The sequence below is a fragment of the Phocoena sinus genome, chromosome 14 (genome assembly GCF_008692025.1).
Source record: "Phocoena sinus isolate mPhoSin1 chromosome 14, mPhoSin1.pri, whole genome shotgun sequence".
Classification (NCBI taxonomy): domain Eukaryota; kingdom Metazoa; phylum Chordata; class Mammalia; order Artiodactyla; family Phocoenidae; genus Phocoena; species Phocoena sinus.
This window is the reverse complement of record NC_045776.1, coordinates 23,039,716-23,060,301: the sequence shown is the minus strand read 5'-3', so window position 1 is coordinate 23,060,301 and position 20,586 is coordinate 23,039,716. Positions and strand designations below refer to the sequence as shown.

The following is a 20,586-nucleotide window of genomic DNA, read 5'->3' as shown; positions in this document are numbered from 1 at the left end:
CAGGGAGACACTCTACTTATATTTACCGGTTTCTTATAAAAGGATACAACTCAGGAACAGATGGAAAAGACACATAGGACTAGGTATTGGGGGTGGGGTCGGGCAGGGCACGGTGCATCCTTGCCCTCTGCTCTTGCCACCCCCCAGCACCTAGATGTGTTCACCAACCTGAAAGTTCATCAACTCTCCTTGTTCAAAAGTTTTTATGGATCTTAATCGCCATCGTTCCCACCCCCTTTCCCAGGGGAACTGGAGTGGTACTGAAAGTTCCCACTCTCTAATAATCACTTGGTCTTTCTGGTGACTGAGGTTCTGTAGTGGCCTCACCCTAAGTCACCTCATTAGCATAAACTCACGTCTGATCAAAAGGGGCTGCTTATGAATAGCAAAAGATACTCCTGTCACTCAAGAAATTCCAGCAGTTTTTAGGAACTCTGTACAAGAACTGGGGACCAAGACCAAATACATTTCTTATTACACCACAAGTACTAATTGCAAAGTGTATTTTTCTCAGATAGTCTTTGATTTTAAATAAAGTAAAAGGTATTCCATACTGTTTTAGATTTTCCTACCTCACCAATATGCTGCAATACTAATCAGTCTTTTGGTACCAAAGTTTTAATTGTGGTAAATAATGCTTTCTCTCCTGGAAGAACCACACAAACATGATCAGGGCTGCACCTTCAATTTCTGTCTTTTCAAAATTTATTTTGAAATAATTTGAAAGACGTGGTTGTATACATCATACTTCTTGGCCCCTTAATACTTCACTGTGTATTTTCAGAAAAGGATACCTCTTACATATGGTTATCGAACTCAGAAAATTTTAAATTATACAAGACTTTTATGTAAGTTACAGTGTATCTCCCAATTTTGCCAGTTATCCCAGTAATATCCTTGATGGCATTTTGGGGGATCAGGTTTTGCATTTAGTTGTCCTATCTGTTCGGTCTTCTTTAACTTGCATTGGTTCTTTAGTGTTTTTCATGGCATTTACATTTTTGAAGAAAACCAATCAGTTATCTTATGGTTTCTCTCGTGATTCTTTTTTATTATCATTATTGAAATACATTTGACATGAAACATTGTGTAAATTTAAGGTGTACAACAGGTTAATTTGATACGTTGTAACATTGCCATTGTACTGATAATTAGCACCTCTGCAATATATTGGTATAGGTATATACCTATAGGTATAATTACCTAATTATAATTTCTTTTTAGTGGTTGGAATAATTAAGTTCTAGTCTCTTTGCAAGTTAGATGATTATAATACAATATTGTTGTCTGTGTTCACTATGCATTAGATCTCTAGGACTTATCTCTTAGGCCTCTTGTTGAAACTTTGTACCTTTAAACAACATCTGTCCTATCCCTTTCCCCAATTCCCGTCTCTCATGATTCTTGATGTGCTTATGATCATTTAGATTTCTTGTTTTGTGCCCATATTTAGGTACCACATTTATATGAAATATCCAGAATAGGTAAATACAAAAATACAGAAAGCAGACTGGTGGTTGCACTCACTGGGGGAGTGGGGAAAACTGCTTAATGGGTGTGGTATTTCCTTCTGGGATGATGAAAATGTTTTGGAACTAGATAGAGGTGGTTGTACAACATTATGGACTTTCTAAATCCCTCTGAATTGTTTATTTTAAAACAGTTAATTTTGTTATGTGAATTTCAGCTCCATAAAAATTAACTTAAAATCCTAACGTAGATGATTTTGCTGCACCCCCATATACAGCCCATGGATTTCTCAACAAATAGAAATTCCATTTAAAAACTATTGCATGATAATTATAATGGTTTATGATGATTAAAGAAATAAATGAGCATTGCAAATTGATATTTAGTAGAAAAATTGATATGCAGAAGAATCTATTATATTCCCATCAGTAAATATTTAAGGTTTAATGTATTATGTAGTTTTCCATTTTGAAAAATTCTCATAATGTTTGCTATGGATGTGAAAGGACAAAAACATGTTTTCAAGACAATTTGCCTGATTTTTAAATATTACATAACAGGTTTTCTAAAAACAAAAAAATTTTAGTACACTGAATTTAAATATTGAATATTACTAATACCTTAAAATTTGACATCTAGGTTAAGAATCTGGATGGCTTCACTTCCTCTGAAAGTGTGTGCTCCAGGCTTTTCTATTATTTACATTTCCACCTTCAACCTAAACTCTCCCACACCTGTTTACATTGAAATCACTTCCGTGAAAACACTTACTGTTTACTAGATGTTTCATACCTTGCCACATTTGTGTGGATTAGAAAAAGGGTAAATATTTGGCACACTGTAGTAGGTAATGCATAAAGAGTAGCAATGATTATTATCCAAGGACTTAGACTGTTGTCAGGAAAAGTGAATCTTTGCCTTCACCTTATGTATTTTATAATCCCTTACAACCTGTAGAAACATAAATGTATTTTTTAAACATCTTTATTGGAGTATAATTGCTTTACATTGTTGTGTTAGTTGCTGCTGTATAACAAAGTGAATCAGCTATATGTATACATATATCCCCATATCCCCCCCTCCTGCGTCTCCCTCGCACCCTCCCTATCCCAGCCCTCTAGGTGGTCACAAAGCACCCAGCTGATCTCCCTGTGCTATGAGGCTGCTTCCCACTAGCTATCTGTTTTACATTTGATAGTGTATATATGTCAATGCCACTCTCTCACTTCGTCCCAGCTTACCCTTCCCCCTCTCCATGTCCTCAAGTCCATTCTCTACATCTGAATCTTTATTCCTGTCCTGCCCCTAGGTTCTTCAGAACCTTTTTTTTTTTTAATTCCATATATATGTGTTAGCATTTGTATTTGTTTTTCTCTTTCTGACTTACTGCACTCTGTATGACAGATTCTGGGTCCATCCACCTTACTACAAATAACTCAATTTCATTCCTTTTTATGGCTGAGTAATATTCCATTGTATATATGTGCCACATCTTCTTTATCCATTCATCTGTCAGTGGACACTTAGGTTGCTTCCATGTCCTGGCTATTGTAAACAGTGCTGCAATGAACATTGGGGTGCATGATGCTTTTTGAGTTATGGTTTTCTCAGGGTATGTGCCCAGTAGTTGGATTGCTGGGTCATATGGTAGTTCTATTTTTAGTTTTTTAAGGAACCTCCATACTGTTCTCCACAGTAGCTGTATCAATTTACATTCCCACCAACAGTTTAGGAGGGTTCCCTTTTCACCGCACCCTCTACAGCACTTATTGTAGATTTTTTGATGATGGCCGTTCTGACTGGTGTGAGGTGATACCTCACTGTAGTTTTGATTTGCATTTCTCTAATGATTAGTGATGTTGAGCATCCTTTCCTGTGTTTGTTGGCAATCTCTATATCTTCTTTGGAGAAATGTCTATTTAGGTCTTCTGCACGTTTTGGGATTGGGGTGTTTGTTTTTTTGATATTGAGCTGCATGAGCTGCTTGTATATTTTGGAGATTAATCCTTTGTCAGTTACTTCATTTGCAAATATTTTCTCCTATTCTAAGGGTTGTCTTTTCGTCTTGTTTATAGTTTCCTTTGCTGTGCAAAAGCATCTAAGTTTCATTAGGTCCTATTTGTTTATTTTTGTTTTTATTTCCATTTCTCTAGGAGGTGGGTCAAAAAGGATCATGCTGTGATTTATGCCATAGAGTGTTCTGCCTATGCTTTCCTCTAAGAGTTTGATAGTGTCTGGCCTTACATTTAGGTCTTTAATCCATTTTGAGCTTATTTTTGTGTATGGTGTTAGGAAGTGTTCTAATATCATTCTTTTACGTGTAGCTGTCCAGTTTTCCCAGCACCACTTATTGGAGAGGCTGTCTTTTCTCCATTGTATATTCTTGCCTCATTTATCAAAGATAAGGTGACCATATGTGCGTGGGTTTATCTCTGGGCTTTCTATCCGGTTCCATTGATCTATATTTCTGTTCTTGTGCCAGTACTGTAGCTTTGTAGTATAGTATGAAGTCAGGGAATTTGATTCCTCCAGCTCCGTTTTTCTTATGGTTGCTTTGGCTGTTCAGGGTCTTTTGTGTTTCCATACAAATTGTGAAATTTTTTGTTCTAGTTCTATGAAAAATGCCATTGGTAGTTTGATAGCGATTACATTGAATCTGTAGATTGCTTTGGGTAGTGTAGTCATTTCACAATGTTGATTCTTCCAATACAAGAACATGGTGTATCTCTCCATCTGTTTGTATCACCTTTAATTTCTTTCATCAGTGTCTTATAGTTTTCTGTATATAGGTCTTTTGTCTCCTTAGGTAGGTTTATTCCTAGGTATTTTATTATTTTTGTTGCAATGGTAAATGAGAGTGTTTCCTTAATTCCTCTTTCAGATTTTTCATCATTAGTGTATAGGAATGCAAGAGATTTCTGTGCATTAGTTTTGTATCCTGCTACTTTACCAAATTCATTGATTAGCTCTAGTAGTTTTCTGGTGGCATCTTTAGGATTCTCTGTGTATGGTATCAGGTCATCTGCAAACAGTGACAGTTTTACTTCTTTTACGATTTGGGTTCCTTTTATTTCTTTTTGTTCTCTGATTGCTTTGGCTAAAAATTCCAAAAGTATGTTGAATAATAGTGGTGAGAGTGGGCAACCTTGTCTTGTTCCTTATCTTAGTGGAAGTGGTTTCAGTTTTTCACCATTGAGAACAATGCTGGCTGTAGGTTTGTCATATATGGCCTTTATTATGTTGAGGTAAGTTCCCTCTGTGCCTACTTTCTGGAGGTTTTATATCATAAGTGGGTGTTGAATTTTGTCAATAGCTTTTTCTGCATCTATTGAGAAGATCATATGGGTTTTATCCTTCAGTTTGTTAATATGGTGTATCACATTGATTGATTTGTGTATATTGAAGAATCCTTGCATTCCTGGGATAAACCCCACTTGATCACGGTGTATGATCCCTTTAACGAGTTGTTGGATTCTGTTTGCTAGTATTTTGTTGAGGATTTTTGCATCTATGTTCATCAGGGATATTGGCCTGTAGTTTTCTTTTTTTGTGACATCTTTTTCTGGTTTTGGTATCAGTGTGATGGTGGCCTCATAGAATGAGTTTGGGAGTGTTCCTCCCTCTGCTATATTTTGGAAGAGTTTGAGAAGAATCGGTGTTAGCTCTTCTCTAAATGTTTAATAGAATTCGCCTGTGAAGCCATCTGGTCCTGAGCTTTTGTTTGTTGGAAGATTTTTAATCACAGTTTCAATTTCAGTGCTTGTGATTGGTCTGTCTATATTTTCTATTTCTTCCTAGTTCAGTCCCGGACGGTTTTGCTTTTTTAAGAATTTGTCAAATTCTTCCAGGTTGTCCACTTTATTGGCACAGATTTGCTTGTAGTAATCTCTCATGATCATTTGTATTTATGCAGTGTCAGTTTTTACTTCTACTTTTTCATTTCTAATTCTACTGATTTGAGTCTTCTCCCTTTTTTTCTTGGTGCTACTGGCTAATGGTTTAACAATTTTGTTTATCTTCTTAAAGAACCAGCTTTTAGTTTTATTGATCTTTGCTATTGTTCCCTTCATTCCTTTTTTATTTATTTCTGATCTGATCTTTATGATTTCTTTCCTTTTGCTAACTTTAGGGGGTTTTTTGTTCTCCTTTCTCTAATTGCTTTAGGTATAAGGTTAGGTTGTTTATTTGAGATGTTTCTTGTGTCTTGAGGTAGGATTGTATTGCTATAAACTTCCCTCTGAGAACTGCTTTTGCTGCATCCCATAGGTTTTGGGTCATCATGTTTTGACTGTCATTTGTTTCTAGGTATTTTTTGATTTCCTCTTTGATTTTTTCAGTGATCTCTTGGTTATTTAGTAATGTATTGTTTAGCCTCTTTTTCCATCCCCTCTCTTTCAGTCTGTATGTGTCCCTAGGTCCGATGTGGGTCTCTTGTAGGCAGCGTATATACACAGGTCTTGTTTTTGTATCCATTCAGCCAGTCTCTGTCTTTTGGTTGGAACATTTAATCCATTTACATTTAAGGTAGTTATCGATATGTATGTTACTGTTACCATTTTCTTAATTGTTTTGGGTTCGTTATTGTAGGTCTTTAACCTTCTCTTGTGTTTCCTGCCTAGAGAAGTTCCTTTAGCATTTGTTGTGAAGCTGGTTTGGTGGTGCTGAATTCTCTTAGCTTTCGCTTGTCTGTAAAGGTTTTAATTTCTCCATCAAATCTGAATGAGATCCTTGCTGGCTACAGTAATCTTGGTTGTAGGTTTTTCCCTTTCATCACTTTAAATATGTCCTGCCACTCCCCTCTGGCTTGCAGAGTTTCTGCTGAAAGATCAGCTGTTAACCTTATGGGCATTCCCTTGTATGTTATTTGTTGCTTTTCCTTTGCTGCTTTTAATATTTTTCCTTTGTATTTAATTTTTGATAGTATGATTAATATGTGTCTTGGCGTGTTTCTCCTTGGATTTGTCCTGTATGGGGCTCTCTGTGCTTCCTGGCCTTGATTGACTATTTCCTTTCCCATATTAGGGAAGTTTACAACTGTAATCTCTTCAAATATTTTCTCAGTCCCTTTCTTTTTCTCTTCTTCTTCTGGGACCCCTATAATTCGAATGTTGGTGTGTTTAATGTTGTCCCAGAGGTCTCTGAGACTGTCCTCAGTTCTTTTCATTCTTTTTTCTTTATTCTGCTCTGCAATAGTTATTTCCACTATTTTATCTTCCAGGTCACTTATCTGTTCTTCTGCCTCAGTTATTCTGCTATTGATTCCTTCTAGGGAATTTTTTATTTCATTTATTGCATTGTTCATCATTGTTTGTTTGCTCTTTAGTTTTTCTAGGTCCTTGTTAAACCTGTCTTTTATTTTCTCCATTCTATTTCCAAGATTGTGGATCATCTTTACTAACATTACTCTGAATACCTTTTCAGGTAGGCTGTCTATTTCCTCTTCATTTGTTTGGTCTGGTGGGTTTTTCCCTTGCTCCTTCATCTGTGTCTTTCTCTGTCTTCTCATTTTGCTTAACTTACTGTATTTGGGGTCTCCTTTTCTCAGGCTGCAGGTTTGTAGTTCCCATTGTTTTTTGGTGTCTGCCCCCAGTGGGTAAGGTTGGTTCAGTGGGTTATGTAGGCTTCCTGGTGGAGGGAGCTGGTGCCTATGTTCTGGTGGATGAGACTGGATCTAGTCTTTCTGGTGGCCAGGACCACGTCTTGGTGGTGTGTTTTGGGGTGTCTGTGGACTTATTATGATTTTAGGCAGCCTCTCTACCAGTGGGTGGGGTTGTCTTCCTGTCTTGCTAGCTGTTTGGCATAGGATGTCCAGCACTGTAGCTTGCTGGTTGTTGAGTGAAGCTGGGTCTTAGCGTTGAGATGGAGATCTCTGGGATAGCTTTTGCCGTTTGATATTATGTGGAGCTGGGAAGTCTCTGGTGGTATAGTGTCCTGAACTCGCTCTCCCACGTCAGAGGCTCAGGCCTGACACCCTGCTGGAGCACCAAGAGCCTGTCAGCCACTCAGTTCAGAAGAAAAGGGAGAAAAAAAAAGAAAGAATAAAGTAAAATAACATTATTAAAATAAAAAAAATCTAAAATTAAAAAGTAATAAAAACAAGAAAGAGGGCTTCCCTGGTGGCACAGTGCTTGAGAGTCCGCCTGCCAATGCAGGGGACAACGGGTTCATGCCCCGGTCTGGGAGGATCCCACATGCTGCAGAGCGGCTGGGCCCGTGAGCCATGGCCGCTGAGCCTGCGCGTCTGGAGCCTGTGCTCCGCAACGGGAGAGGCCACAACAGTGAGAGGCCTGCGTACCGCAAAAAAAAAAAGAAAGAAAGAACAACCAACTGAAAAACTAATCCACCAATGGTAACAAGCGCTAAAAACTATACAAAAAAAAAAAAAAAGGACAGACAGAACCCTAAGACAGATGGTAAAAGCAAAGCTTTACAGACAAAATCACAAAAAAGCATACACATACACACTCACAAAACAAGAAAAAGGAAAAAATATATATATATTTAAGAAAAAAGGAAGAGAGCAATCAAATCAGTTAACAAATCTACCACTGATAATAAGCTCTAAATACTAAACTAAGATAAACATAAAACCAGAAACAAATTAGATGCAGAAAGCAAACGCAAGTCTACAGTTGATCCCAAAGTCCACTGCCTCAATTTTGGGATGGTTTGTTGTCTATTCAGGTATTCCACAGATGCAACGTACATTCAAGTTGATGGTTGGAGATTTGGTCCGCTGCTCCTGAGGCTGCTGGGAGAAATTTCCCTTTCTCTTCTTTGTTCACACATCTCCCGGGGTTCAGCTTTGGGTTTGGACCCGCCTCTGCGTGTAGGTCGCCTGAGGGCGTCTGTGCCCGCCCAGACTGGACGGGGTTAAGGAGCAGCTGGTTAGGGGGCTCTGGCTCACTCAGGCTGGGCGGAGGGAGGGGTACGGAATGCGGGGCGAGCCTGCAACGGCAGAGGCCAGAGTGACATTGCAACAGCCTGAGGCATGCTGTGTGTTCTCCCAGGGAAGATGTCCCCTGGATTACGGGACCCTGGTTGTGGTAGGCTGCACAGGTTCCCGGGAGGGGAGGTGTGGACTTATGCTTGCACCAGACTTCTTGGTGGGCTGCAGTAGCAGCCTTAGCGTTTCATGCCCGTCTCTGGTGGTCTGCGCTGATAGCTGCGGCTCATGCCCTCTTTTGGAGCTCATTTAGGCAATGCTCTGTATCCCCTCTCCTCACGCACCCGGAAACAATGGTCTCTTGCCTCTAGGCAGTTCCAGACGTTTCCCGGACTCCCTCCCTGCTAGCTGTGGCTCACTAGCCCCCTTCAGGCTGTGTTCACGCAGCCAACCCCAGTCCTCTCCCTGGGATCTGATCTCTGAAGCCCGAGCCTCAGCTCCCAGCCCCTGTCCGCCCCCCGCCCCCCCCCCCACCCCCGGCGGGAGAGCAGAGGAACCTCTCGGGCTGGTGAGTGCCGATCGGCACCAATCCTCTGTGCAGGAATCTCTCCACTTTGCCCTCTGCACCCCTGTTGCTGCGCTCTCCTCCCTGGCTCCCAAGCTTCCCCCCCAACCCACTGCCCGTCTCCGCCAGTGAAGGGCTTCCTAGTATGTAGAAACTTTTTCCTCCCTCCACAGCTGCCTCCCAGAGGTGCAGGTCCCGTCCCTATTCTTTTGTCTCGGTGTTTCCTTTTTTCTTTTGCCCTACCCAGGTAAGTGGGGAGTTTCTTGCCTTTGGGGAAGTCTGAGGTCTTCTGCCAGCGTTTAGTAGGTGTTCTGTAGGAGTTGTTCCACATGTAGTTGTATTTTTGATGTATTTGTGGGGAGGAAGGTGATTTCCACGTCTTACTCCTCTGCTAACTTGAAGGTTCTGCCACATAAATGTATTTGAAAATTTTTTTTCACTTGTGGGAAGTGAAGCTTTCTAAATCTGCTTTTGAAAACTGATCCCTGATATTCATGCAGTTCTATAATATGTTTCTCATCATCTTTATTTGCTTTGTTTTTCCCAGGTGAGAGAAACGATGTTGTCCAGGTTTAAAATAGTTGCCACTCCTTGTACTCTGGCATGTCGTCATTTGCACATAAAAGAGAAAGGCAAGCCACTTATGTTGAACCCAAGAACAAACAAGGTTAGTAACATTAATTCTAACACACATTTTCTCTCTTCCTGGTAAAGGTTTGATATATTTTAGACTGATAAAGTATGACATTTTTGTATTCTGTAGCTTTATACTAAAACTGTTCGGAAATGTGCGTGAATTTTCTCTTTTCTCCGCATTGTGACAATTATGGCTGCTTTATACCTCCCAGATTTCACCCTCACAGTTTCTACCACAGTTTCTACCACCCAAGAAGGATTGAGTTTATTTCCTAGTTCTAGCTCAAAAGCAAAACAAAACAAAAACCCAAGAGTAGCATATGGGCCAGAACTGTTGGCCAGATGCAGTATATTTAGATTTATCCCGTTTAGTCATATTGTCATTTTTATAAATGTTTGGTAATTTCCTAATCCCTGATGGATTATTCTAACTGCCCTTGGAGGGAAAGAAATAGAAGGGGCCTTTTATTTCCCCCCCTAGTATGCTTACCTGCACACTGAAGAGTCTAGTTAAGGGATTTTTATCAATATTGACTCATGTGGAGAAATGGCATGTATCTAAAGGAAAATAGCTCAAGATCAGCCGAAGTGTAACTGAAAGTAGGGTCCAGCTGCTCGCTGCTCAAAAGCCATTAAAGAGGCAAGATTGATGGAAAGTTAAGTTTGCTTATTTTGGATGCCAGCAACGAGGGGGAGGGCAGATGCCCGTCCAGAGGCATACACGCCCCCACAGCCAGTGGGCAAGAGCTTTCATAGGTCGAGGGAGGCGCCTATGTGCAGAAGCAGCACAGTCAGCTCTGACAGTCATCTTGACATTGGTCATTGTTGGTCCGACCAGTGTCACCTTGATTGTTTTAGGTACAGTTAATCTTCAGTTCCAGGGTCGGTTCTCATTTCTTTGAGGCTAGTTCTCGCAATTGTGACAGCTTATGTCATGGCTACAGCCTGGTCATCACATAGTTAACTTCTTCCACCTGGTGAGTGTTTCAGTATCTATAAGACAGCTCCCAGGATACAGCTCAGAATGTTATCTGTAGCCCGTAAGGAGGGACTAAAGGGCCTTGACTATGCTTAACGACTAAACTATTATCATGTGGTCTCCTTTGACTGAGGACATGGGGGTGGGCAAAGACCATAGGGTCCTGCTCTGTTGCAGAGGGAGGTACACTTCTGTGTAAACTGGGAGGGCATTGCGGTTGTGTAGATGAGCAAAAGAGGTTTGGTGGAACAAGTGGCATTGGAAGACAGAAAAGAGTAGGAGAAGGGCAGGTGAGAGGAAGGTTGTTTCTGCTGACTGTTAAAGAGCTAATCAAGACATCTATTTAAACTATGTTGTCTTCACTTATACCAGGCCAGCAAATTTAAGAATTTTATCAACTATTAACATAAATACTTAATACATAAAATTATTTCTTAATAATCATTTTAATTTCTACTGTACATTATAAATAAAACACTTTTGAGTGTCTCTTAAATCTAAATGGAGATAGGCAGTGAAACCATGTGTAGCTACTCATTTATCTTTGGCAATAGGATAGGTAAAGCACTTTTAAATGAACACAGTTCATTTAAAACTATATAAAATACAGGGGTTTTAACCCCTTTATATTTTTCCAGCCTTAGATAAAATCTTGTAAGGAGCAACATGAGGCACAAGGATTTAGTGATTTGAGTCTTCTCCCCTTTTTTCATTATAAAAGTTCATCAATTTTGTAGGTCTTTACAAAGAACCAACTTTTGGTTTAATCTTTTAATTTTTCCAATTGTTTTTTTCTATTTATTTATTTGTTTTCACTGTAATCTTTATTATTTCCTTCCTTCTTGCTTCAGTTTAGTTTGTTCCTTTTTCCCCCTAGTTTCCTTAAGATGGAAGGTTAGGCAATTGATTTGAAATTGTTCTGCCTTTTTAAGTTACATTTACAGCTACAAATTTCCCTTAGCATTATTTTCACTGTATCCTATAAGTTTTGGTATGTGTGTTTTTAATTCATCTGAAGTATCTTCTAATTTCCCTGTGCTTTCTTCCCTGACCAATTGGTTTTTTAGGAGTGTGTTGTTTAAAATCAAAGTGTTTGTGAATTCCCCAAATGTCCATTATTAATTTCTTTTATTTTTAATTTTTAAAATTTAATTAATTAATTATTTATGGCTGCATTGGGTCTTCGTCGCCATGCGCGGGCTTTCTCTAGTTGCGGTGAGTGAGGGCTACTCTTTGTCATGGTGTGTGGGCTTCTCAATGCGGTGGCTTCTCTTGTTGTGGAGCACGGGCTCTAGGTGCACGGGCTTCAGTAGTTGTGGCACGCAGGCTCAGTAGTTGTGGCTCGCAGGCTCTAGAGCGCAGGCTCAGTAGTTGTGGCTCACAGGCTTAGTTGCTCCGTGGCATGTGGGATCTTCGTGGACTAGGGCTCGAACCAGTGTCCCCTGCGTGGCAGGCGGATTCTTAACCACTGTGCCACCAGGGAAGTCCCCCCATTATTAATTTCTAATCTCATTGCATTGTGGTTGAAGATCATACTTTGGGTGACTTAAATCCTTTCAGATTTACTGAGACTTGTTTTATGGCCTGATGAATGGTCTGTCCTGGGGAATATTCCTTGTGCACTTGAAAAGAATGTGTATCCTGCTTCTTTTGAGGGGAGTGTCTGCTAGGTCTAGTTGCTTTATGGTGTTGTTCAAGTCTTCTTTTTCCATGTTGATTTTCTGTCTAGTTGTTTTTTTCCATTATTGAAAATGAGATATTGAAATTTTCAGCTTGTTGAATTGTCTTACTCCCTAATTCTGTCAGTTTTTGCTTCATGTATTTTGTTATCTAACAAAATATGTTTATAATTGTATCTTCTTAATGGATTGATGCTTTCAGCAAAATGCCCTCCTCTAGTAACATGTTTGTTTCAAAGTCTATTTTGTCTGTTACTAACATAGCTACTCCAACTCTCTTTTGGTTACTATTGACATGGTATATCTTTTTCCATTCTTTTACTTTCCACCTATTTGTATCTTTGAAACTTTCCACCTATTTGTATCTTTGAATCAAAGTGTGTCTGTTGTAGTCAGCATATGATTGGATCATGTTTTTTTATCCATCCTGCCAATCCTTTTAATTATAGAGTTTAATCCATCTACGTTAGTGTAATAACTAATAAGGTATGATTTATGTCTGCTATTTTGCTATTTGTTTTAAATGTCTTATGTGCCTTTTGTTCCTCTTTACTCCATTGTTCCCTTCATTTGTATTAAATTTTCTATGATGCCATTTAAATTCCCTTGTCTTTTCTTTTCCTGCCTATTTCTGAGTTATTTTCTTAGTGGTTTGCCCTGAGGATTACAATTACCATCTTTAATACAGTCTAATTCAGTTTGATACCAATTTAATTTAAACAGTACAGCAAAATTTTGCTCCTGTAGAGGTCCATCTCCTTCTTTTGTGCTGCTTCGTCATACAAAGTACAAAGTACAAATTACATTTTATATGTTGCATGACCGTCAACACAGATTTATAATTACTGCTTTATGTAATTGTCTTTTAAATTGGGTAGGAGAGAAAAAGATCTACAAACAAAAAGTACATTTATACTGTCTTTTATATTATGTAGTCATTTTATCCATGTTCTTTATTTCTTTGTGTGGATTTGAATTATTGTCTAATGTCTTTAATTTAGGCCTGAAGGACTCCCTTTAGTATTTCTTGTGAGATGGGTCTGTTAGCAATGAATTCTCTGTTTTTGTTTATCTGGAATGTCTTAATTTCTCCATTTATTTATTTGTTTATTTATGGCTGTGTTGGGTCTTCGTTTTTGTGCGAGGGCTTTCTGTAGTTGCGGAGAGTGGGGGCCACTCTTCATCGTGGTGCACGGGCCTCTCACTATCGCAGCCTCTCCTGTTGCGGAGCACAGGCTCCAGATGCGCAGGCTCAGTAATTGTGGCTCACGGGGCTAGTTGCTCCGTGGCATGTGGGATCCTCCCAGACCAGGGCTCAAACCCGTGTCCCCTGCATTGGCAGGCAGATTCCCAACCACTGCGCCACCAGGGAAGCCCAATTTCTCCATTTTTGAAGGATGGATTTGTAGGATTTAGAAATTCGTGGTTGACAGGTTATTTTTCTTTCAGCACTGTCTATGGCCTCCGTGGTTTCTGATAAGAAATCAGCTGTTACTCTTTTTGAGGATCCCCTGCACGTGATGAGTCACTTCTCTTTGCTCTCAGATTTCTGCTGTCTTTGGCTTTTGACAGTTTGAATATGATGTGTCTAGGGGTAGAGTTCTTTGAGTTTTTCTTGATTGGAGCTATTGAGCTTCTTGGATGTGTGGATTAATGCTTCTCATCAAATTTGGGAGGTTTTTAGCCATTATTTTTTCAAATATTCTTTAGCCTTTTCTCTCCTCACCTCTGGGCCTCCTGTTATGTACGTGTTGGTACTCTTGCTGGTCTCTCAGGTCTGTTCACATTTATTCCTTATTTTTCTTTTTTTTTGTTTTTTTTTAATTTTTCCTTTCTATTTCTCAGACTGGATTATCTCGGGTGACCAATCTTTAAATCTGATGGTTTTTTCCCTCCACCACTCAAGTCTGCTTGTTGAGCCCCTTTAGTGAATTTTTTATTTCAGTTGTTGTAGTTTCAATTCCAGAATTTCTATTTAGTTCCTTTTTTATCTTCTCTGTTTATCAGTATTCTCTATTTAGTAGGATGTCATTCTCATACTTCTTCTTAGTTCATTAGACAATGGTTTTTTTTAGTTTTTTTGATATATTTAAAATAACTAACTTTTTTCTTTTTTTAAATTGAAGTATAGTTGACTTACAATGTTTCAGTTATACAGCAAAGTATATTCTTTTTCAGATTCTTTTCCATTATAGATTATTACAAGATATTGAATATAGTTCCCTGTGCTGTACAGTAGGTCCTTATTGTTTATCTGTTTTTTATATAGTAGTGTGTTAATCCCAAATTCCCAATTTATCCCTCCCCTAGAATAACTAAAGTCTTTGTCTAGTAAGTACAATGTTTGGGCTTCCCCAGGGGCAATTTCAATTAACTGCCCTTATTTCCTGTATATGAGTCAGACTTTATGTGTTTTGTTGCTGTTGTTGTTTGTTTGTTTGTTTTTTGCTTGCCTTATGATTTTTGGTTGAAAACTGGGCTTTTAAAATAATGTGGCTGCCCTGGAAACCAGATATTCATTCCTCCCAGTCGTTTCTGAACTAATTCCTTCTTCTTGTTATGTATGCCTACTGAAGTCTCTGCTTTGTTAACTTAGTGATCAGCCAATGATTAAACAGAAACTGAAATACCTAGAACCATTAAATCTCCCATTCTTTGCCAGGGGGCTTTGTGTACCTGCTGGGGTGTGCCTTCAGGACTCAGCCAGGCAGTTTACAACTACGCATCAGCCTTCACTTCCTGTTTACACAGAGCCTCAAGGTTAGCTAGAGGTGGGAGCTTAGGGCTTTCTCAGGTCTTTCCTGGACATGCGTACAGCTGTGCATATGACCTTCTAGGTTCTCAGGAATATGTCTCAGCATTTCAAAGTTCCCCATGGACATCTCATTTCTCAGCTTTTCCTTTTCAGCTTTTTGGTTAGCCTGTTGTTTGCCCCAACTGTTACCTACTGCCTTGGGGAGCTGCTATGTTAAATAATTGCCTCTGATTGTTTTCAACAGACCCTTCTGGCGGGAAAGGCTGTTCACACTGCCTGAGCTCCAAGTCAGGTCAAATAAAGACAGCCTTGCAAATAGGGTCTTCCAGGTCAGATAATAACAGTTTCCTGGATATGGGGCTTTAGAAGAATCTCCAAACCCTCCTGCCTTCTCCAGTGACTGCCAGGCTCTGATTGTCAAAGCGATTGTTTCACAGTGATTGCGTTTTCAAGGTTACTGTGGAGCTGGGGAGGGGAGATAGGAACAAGGCAAGTTAAAATGCCATGAAGCTTGCTGTTCTCACTGAAATTCAGCAGTTTTTCTTGAATAAATGCTCTCCAACTGCTGAAAGCTTTGGTTAATTTCCAGAATTCTGATCATTTGGCCAGGGTTCTTGTTGCTTTTATGGAGGAAAAGATTTTTAGAAGTCCTTTCTCTGGCATTTTTACTGACATCATTGATAAAAAAAAAAAAAAAATTAACCCATAGCTGAATACCAGAAACTGAAAAAGAATTTATTACATAGGTTAATTTTTCTTAAGTAGCATTCTTCCTTCCCCCTCCCTCTGTTCAGCCTCACTCCTTTCCAGTCTCGGTAGCCTCTTAATTTGGTTTGTGTTCTTTCAAACTGTATTCTGTTGATTTCATTTTTAACGTATGCATACATCTGTATATAATATGTACTTTATGGGGGTTTTCTAAACATAATAATTAACAGTGAATTTGTTTTGATTTTCAACTTGACTTTTTCTCCTAACTGTGTATCTGGGAGATCTTTCTACTGCACACTTAGAGATACATGTTTAAGTGTTTTTATGGAAATACCATAGGTTGCTAACTCTTCCATAATTGATGGACTTTTAGTTAGTTTGTAATAGGCAAGAGAACTGGAAACAGTGCTACAATTAATCTCTTCATATACGCGTCTCTATATATGAATATATCTCTAGGATAACTAACTAGAAGTAGAATCGCTTTGTGTGCATTCAAGATATGGAAGCGACCTAAGTGTCCATCAAAAGATGAATGGGTAAAGAAGATATATGTACACACAATGGAATATCATTCAGCCATAAAGAAGAATGAAATTCTGCCATTTGCAACAATATGGGTGGACCTGGAGTATTATGCTCAGTGAAATAAGTCAGACAAAGGCAAATACTGTGTGATGTCACTTATATGTGGAATCTAAAAAACAAAACAAGTGAATGGATATAACAAAACAGAAACAGACTCACAGATATAGAGAACAAACTAGTGGTTAGGAGGAGAGGAGAGGCAAGGGGAGAGGGGCAAGATAGGGGTAGAGGATTAAGAGGTACAAACCACTTTGTATAAAATAAATAAGCTACAAGGATATATTGTACAGCACAGGGAGATATAGTCATTATTTTATAATAATTTTAAATGGAGTTTAATCTATAAAAACATTGAATCACTATGTTGTACACCTGAAACTAATATTGTAAGTCAACTATACTTCAGTTAAAAAAATAATACATTATGTGCATTTAAAAAAAATCTAAGAGTACTTTGAAATTGGCTTTCAAAAAGCCTAAACCAGTTTATATTCCAGCAATGGTATGTGAGAGTGATTCTTTTACCATACCCTCCCCAGTACTAGATATGATCAGTCATAAATTTATGAAAGTCCGGGCAAAAATGATATCTTGTTGATCTTTTTAAGTTTATGTTTAAATTATGTTTGGTAGGACGCACCATTGCTACCCCTGTAAGTAATAATTTTTAATCCTTCTGTTTTTTCCTTTTTAGGGGATGGCATTTACATTACAGGAACGACAAATGCTTGGCCTTCAAGGACTTCTACCTCCCAAAATAGAGACACAAGATATTCAAGCCTTACGATTCCACAGAAATGTGAAAAAGTTGAATGGCCCTTTGGAAAAGTAAGAGTTGATTAGATGCTTAGTTTTTTTATTGGTGTTCTGATCAGAAAAATTGGGAGTATTATGATTATTATCGCATGAGAAATATACAGTCTCAATGAAACTTTTGTTTTAGTTGGTTTATAATGATTGTTTCCTTCACTTATTTTCACTATTGTAAAATTTAGCAGAAATCAATATTTTATGGTTAAAATCACAGAGCATTTCAGGTTTGAACGGAATGTTAGAAGCAGAGGCTATCACCTAATTTGCACCCATTCTATTCAATAACTTTTATTGATCACCTACTTTGTGTGTGCCATTGCTAGCCACTGAGGATATAAACTGGGTGACAGATAGGGTGGCCATGTAATATATCATCCAATCCCAGACACTTTGGGGAGTAAAAAAGAAGTAACTGAAACTGTCCCGGGCAAATTAGAATGTATGGCTACCGCAGTAACTCACAGCCTAGCCTGCCTTCTAGGAGTTCATCAGTAGATGGCTATACTATGCCTGTCATTGTATAGCACAGTGAGAAAAAGGGACATGTAGAGTACATTCTGAAAATGTGAAGAGGGGTGCCAGCCGAGCTCGGGGAGTCACTTCCTGGAGGAAGTGATGCCTGAGCTGAATTTGAAACAGTATGTTACAAGGAGCAGGCAAATGAGAAAGAAGGGCAGGGTATTCTGGTACAGGGATCAGTCTGACTGTAGAACTAAAAATATTTATTGGGTTTATAAAATATAGGGGATTATTGGATATTGGTGACTAGTGAGAGTGGTTTCTTTACATTATGGGGCATATATATATACGTGAAAAAATATATAGTCTCGAACTCATGTTACCACGGAGAAAAGACAATGTCAAGAAGTGGCGTGAGAGTTAAAGACGGAGGGGAGTGTTAACGGGACCTGAAGTCAGGAAAATCTGAAGTGTATATATGTGTGGTGGGGGTCAGGGAATGACAGAAAAGGACCCCAGAGAGTGTGCCAACTGAGCTGCATTTGGAGAGCATGAGTAGAGGACTGTGCCTGGTCAGAGGGTGTTCCAGGCAAAGGGTGTGTGGGCGTATGCTGCAACTCCAAGGTCAGAGTTGTGGTGCATTTGAGGAAGTGAAGTGATTCAGTATGAAGATGAGGCTGGAAAGTAGTCATTGAGGTCTAGTTAACTATTTTAGGAGCTTAAGCCTATTAAACTGGCATTTGGAAGCCCTTCAGGGAGAATAGAAATGATCAGAGGTATGTTTTTAAGAGAAGAATAGGATTGGAGCAGGGGAACAAAATTGTGAGAATAGAGACTACAACACTGTAAAACATCTATACTCCAATTTTAAAAAAAAACTAACTTTTACTATATTTATTTTTAATTTTTTTCAACAATACCTCTGTGCTCTTTTAATCTTTGGTTACTTATTCTCTAGTTTTTAGCTTAATGGTTTGTTTACTAAACAAACATAGAAGCTTTAATCCTAAAATAAAAAAATAAAATAAAGGCTGTTGCTTTGATGCCTGTGGTGTTAATAAGGTTTGAAAAAAAAAGGTTCTTGAGGTAGCCCAGGTGAGAAGTGACGGTGGCTTGGGCTGGGTGGGGATGGAGGGAGGAAATAAATATTTGAAAGATATTTCACAGGTAGTCTCTGTGGGACATACTGATTTATTAGGTTGGGGTGGGGGAGGGTGGGAGAGGAAGAAATCAAGAATGGGCTCTGGATGGATTCCCATTTGATCAGATGATAACAAGAGGAGAAACAAATGTGGGGAAAAGACAATGAGTCTGTTTTAGACATATTTAATTCAGTGTGATTACTGGTTTTTCAGGCCAACATCTCCCTGTTTTCTAACCTCTATTCTTTAAAAGCTGTTATTTATATATTTATGTGAATTGACCATTGCCTCCTTTTGTGCTACCTGTGTGCCCTGTATAGAACTTAAAATGCCTATAAGCCTCCTGGATTATAAGCTCCATGAGGGAAATTCCCTGGTGGTCCAGTGGTTAGGATTCCTTGCTTCTACTGCAGGGCAGCATGGGTTTGATCCCTGGCCAGGGAACTAAGATCCTGCATGCCATGTGCTGCGGACAGATGGATGGATGGATGGATGGGTAAATGAATAAACAAACAAACTCACTCCACGAGGACAGGGGCACTTCTTACATCCCTGGAGTTCAGAATAGTACCTGGCACATAGTATTTTGTAAATATTTGAATGAATGCCACTTTATTTCCTTATTTACGTGTCAGTCACCTTGAAGATTAGGTCCTTGAAGGTGGGGCCTCATGGTAATTTTTGTGTTTCCAGTGCCTGATACAGAGCCTGACTCACAGTTAGAGCTCAATAAATGTTACCTGTTGGTTCTGTTATTACTCTTTTCATCATCACCATCTACCATTTAAGCACATTTTTATTTTTGTTGATTTTCAGTCCTGGGTATTATGTAATGATAATATAGGGTTTTGTTTTCCAGGGGGAGGGAGTCCTCAATTTTAGATGTTTAGATTTGACTTCAAAGGCCAAAGTCTTTAGCCTAATGCTGGCTGATGTAGGCATTATTTGGTGTGCTTAATTTCAGATACATCTATATAATGGGAATACAAGAAAGAAATGAGAAGTTGTTTTACAGAATACTGCAAGATGATATCGAAAGTCTAATGCCAATTGTATATACACCAACAGTTGGTCTTGCCTGCTCCCAGTATGGACACATCTTTAGAAGACCTAGGTAAGGCTTATTTTTAAAAATATATTTGCAAATGACTATTGCGTAGAAAAAACATCACTTCGTAGCCCCTATTACATTTCTATTTTATGTATTGCAGTCTTATCCAACCACATTTCCCACCTCACAAAAGCTTAATTTGGACCAAAAGGGATTAATAAAAATCTAACATGTGATATCTTTTATTTTGTGGAAATACCATCATTTATTCCTAACCTTCTTTAAGTATTTATGATTGTTAGAGGAAATGTGCATTTTTGTACCAAAAAAAAAAAAACCCACAGTATTCTTAATTTTGGTGGCATATTCGGCAGAATAATCATAAAAGTTTTTGACAATCTGGCCAATTAAGAGATAGATTCTCATTTTTTTATCAGCTTTATTTCTATTGTTTGTCCTTTTTTATGAATTTACACAAATTTTACTTTCTGATAGTTCAAGTACCTCCAAATATTTTAAGTGGAAAGGGTACTGGAATGAGCATTGGCTCAAGTCTTTGAATAAGTTACTTTATTCCTCCGAATCTGTTTATCATAATGTAGGAATACCAGTATCTTTCAAAGAGCTGCTGAGAAGGTCAGATGAGGAAACTGATGTGACAGTTTTTTGTAAACTTATAAGCATTGTATAAATGCTATTTTTACTTAATTTGAGTTTTCTTCTCTGTTCCTCTAACGTGTAATCATTTTCCACAATCCTTATGTTTTTCCCATGTCCTGCTTACGTATTGATACAAATGTAGAAATGCAAACACTGTGTGATAGCATTTATCTTTAGTCTCCTCTCATGTAG

The 20,586-nt window shown here is 38.6% G+C and overlaps 1 protein-coding gene across 1 annotated transcript in view; it reads left to right on the top strand.

Moving 5' to 3' along the window:
* ME2 (malic enzyme 2) overlaps window positions 1-20,586 on the top strand; it is a 58,598-nt gene that overhangs the window by 4,219 nt on the left and 33,793 nt on the right. The window contains exons 2-4 of the mRNA XM_032654383.1: window positions 9,469-9,588; window positions 16,964-17,097; window positions 19,648-19,797. Of these exons, the coding sequence (XP_032510274.1) occupies window positions 9,481-9,588; window positions 16,964-17,097; window positions 19,648-19,797 (392 nt within the window). The 5' untranslated portion in view covers window positions 9,469-9,480. The remainder of the gene's footprint in view (window positions 1-9,468; window positions 9,589-16,963; window positions 17,098-19,647; window positions 19,798-20,586) is intronic.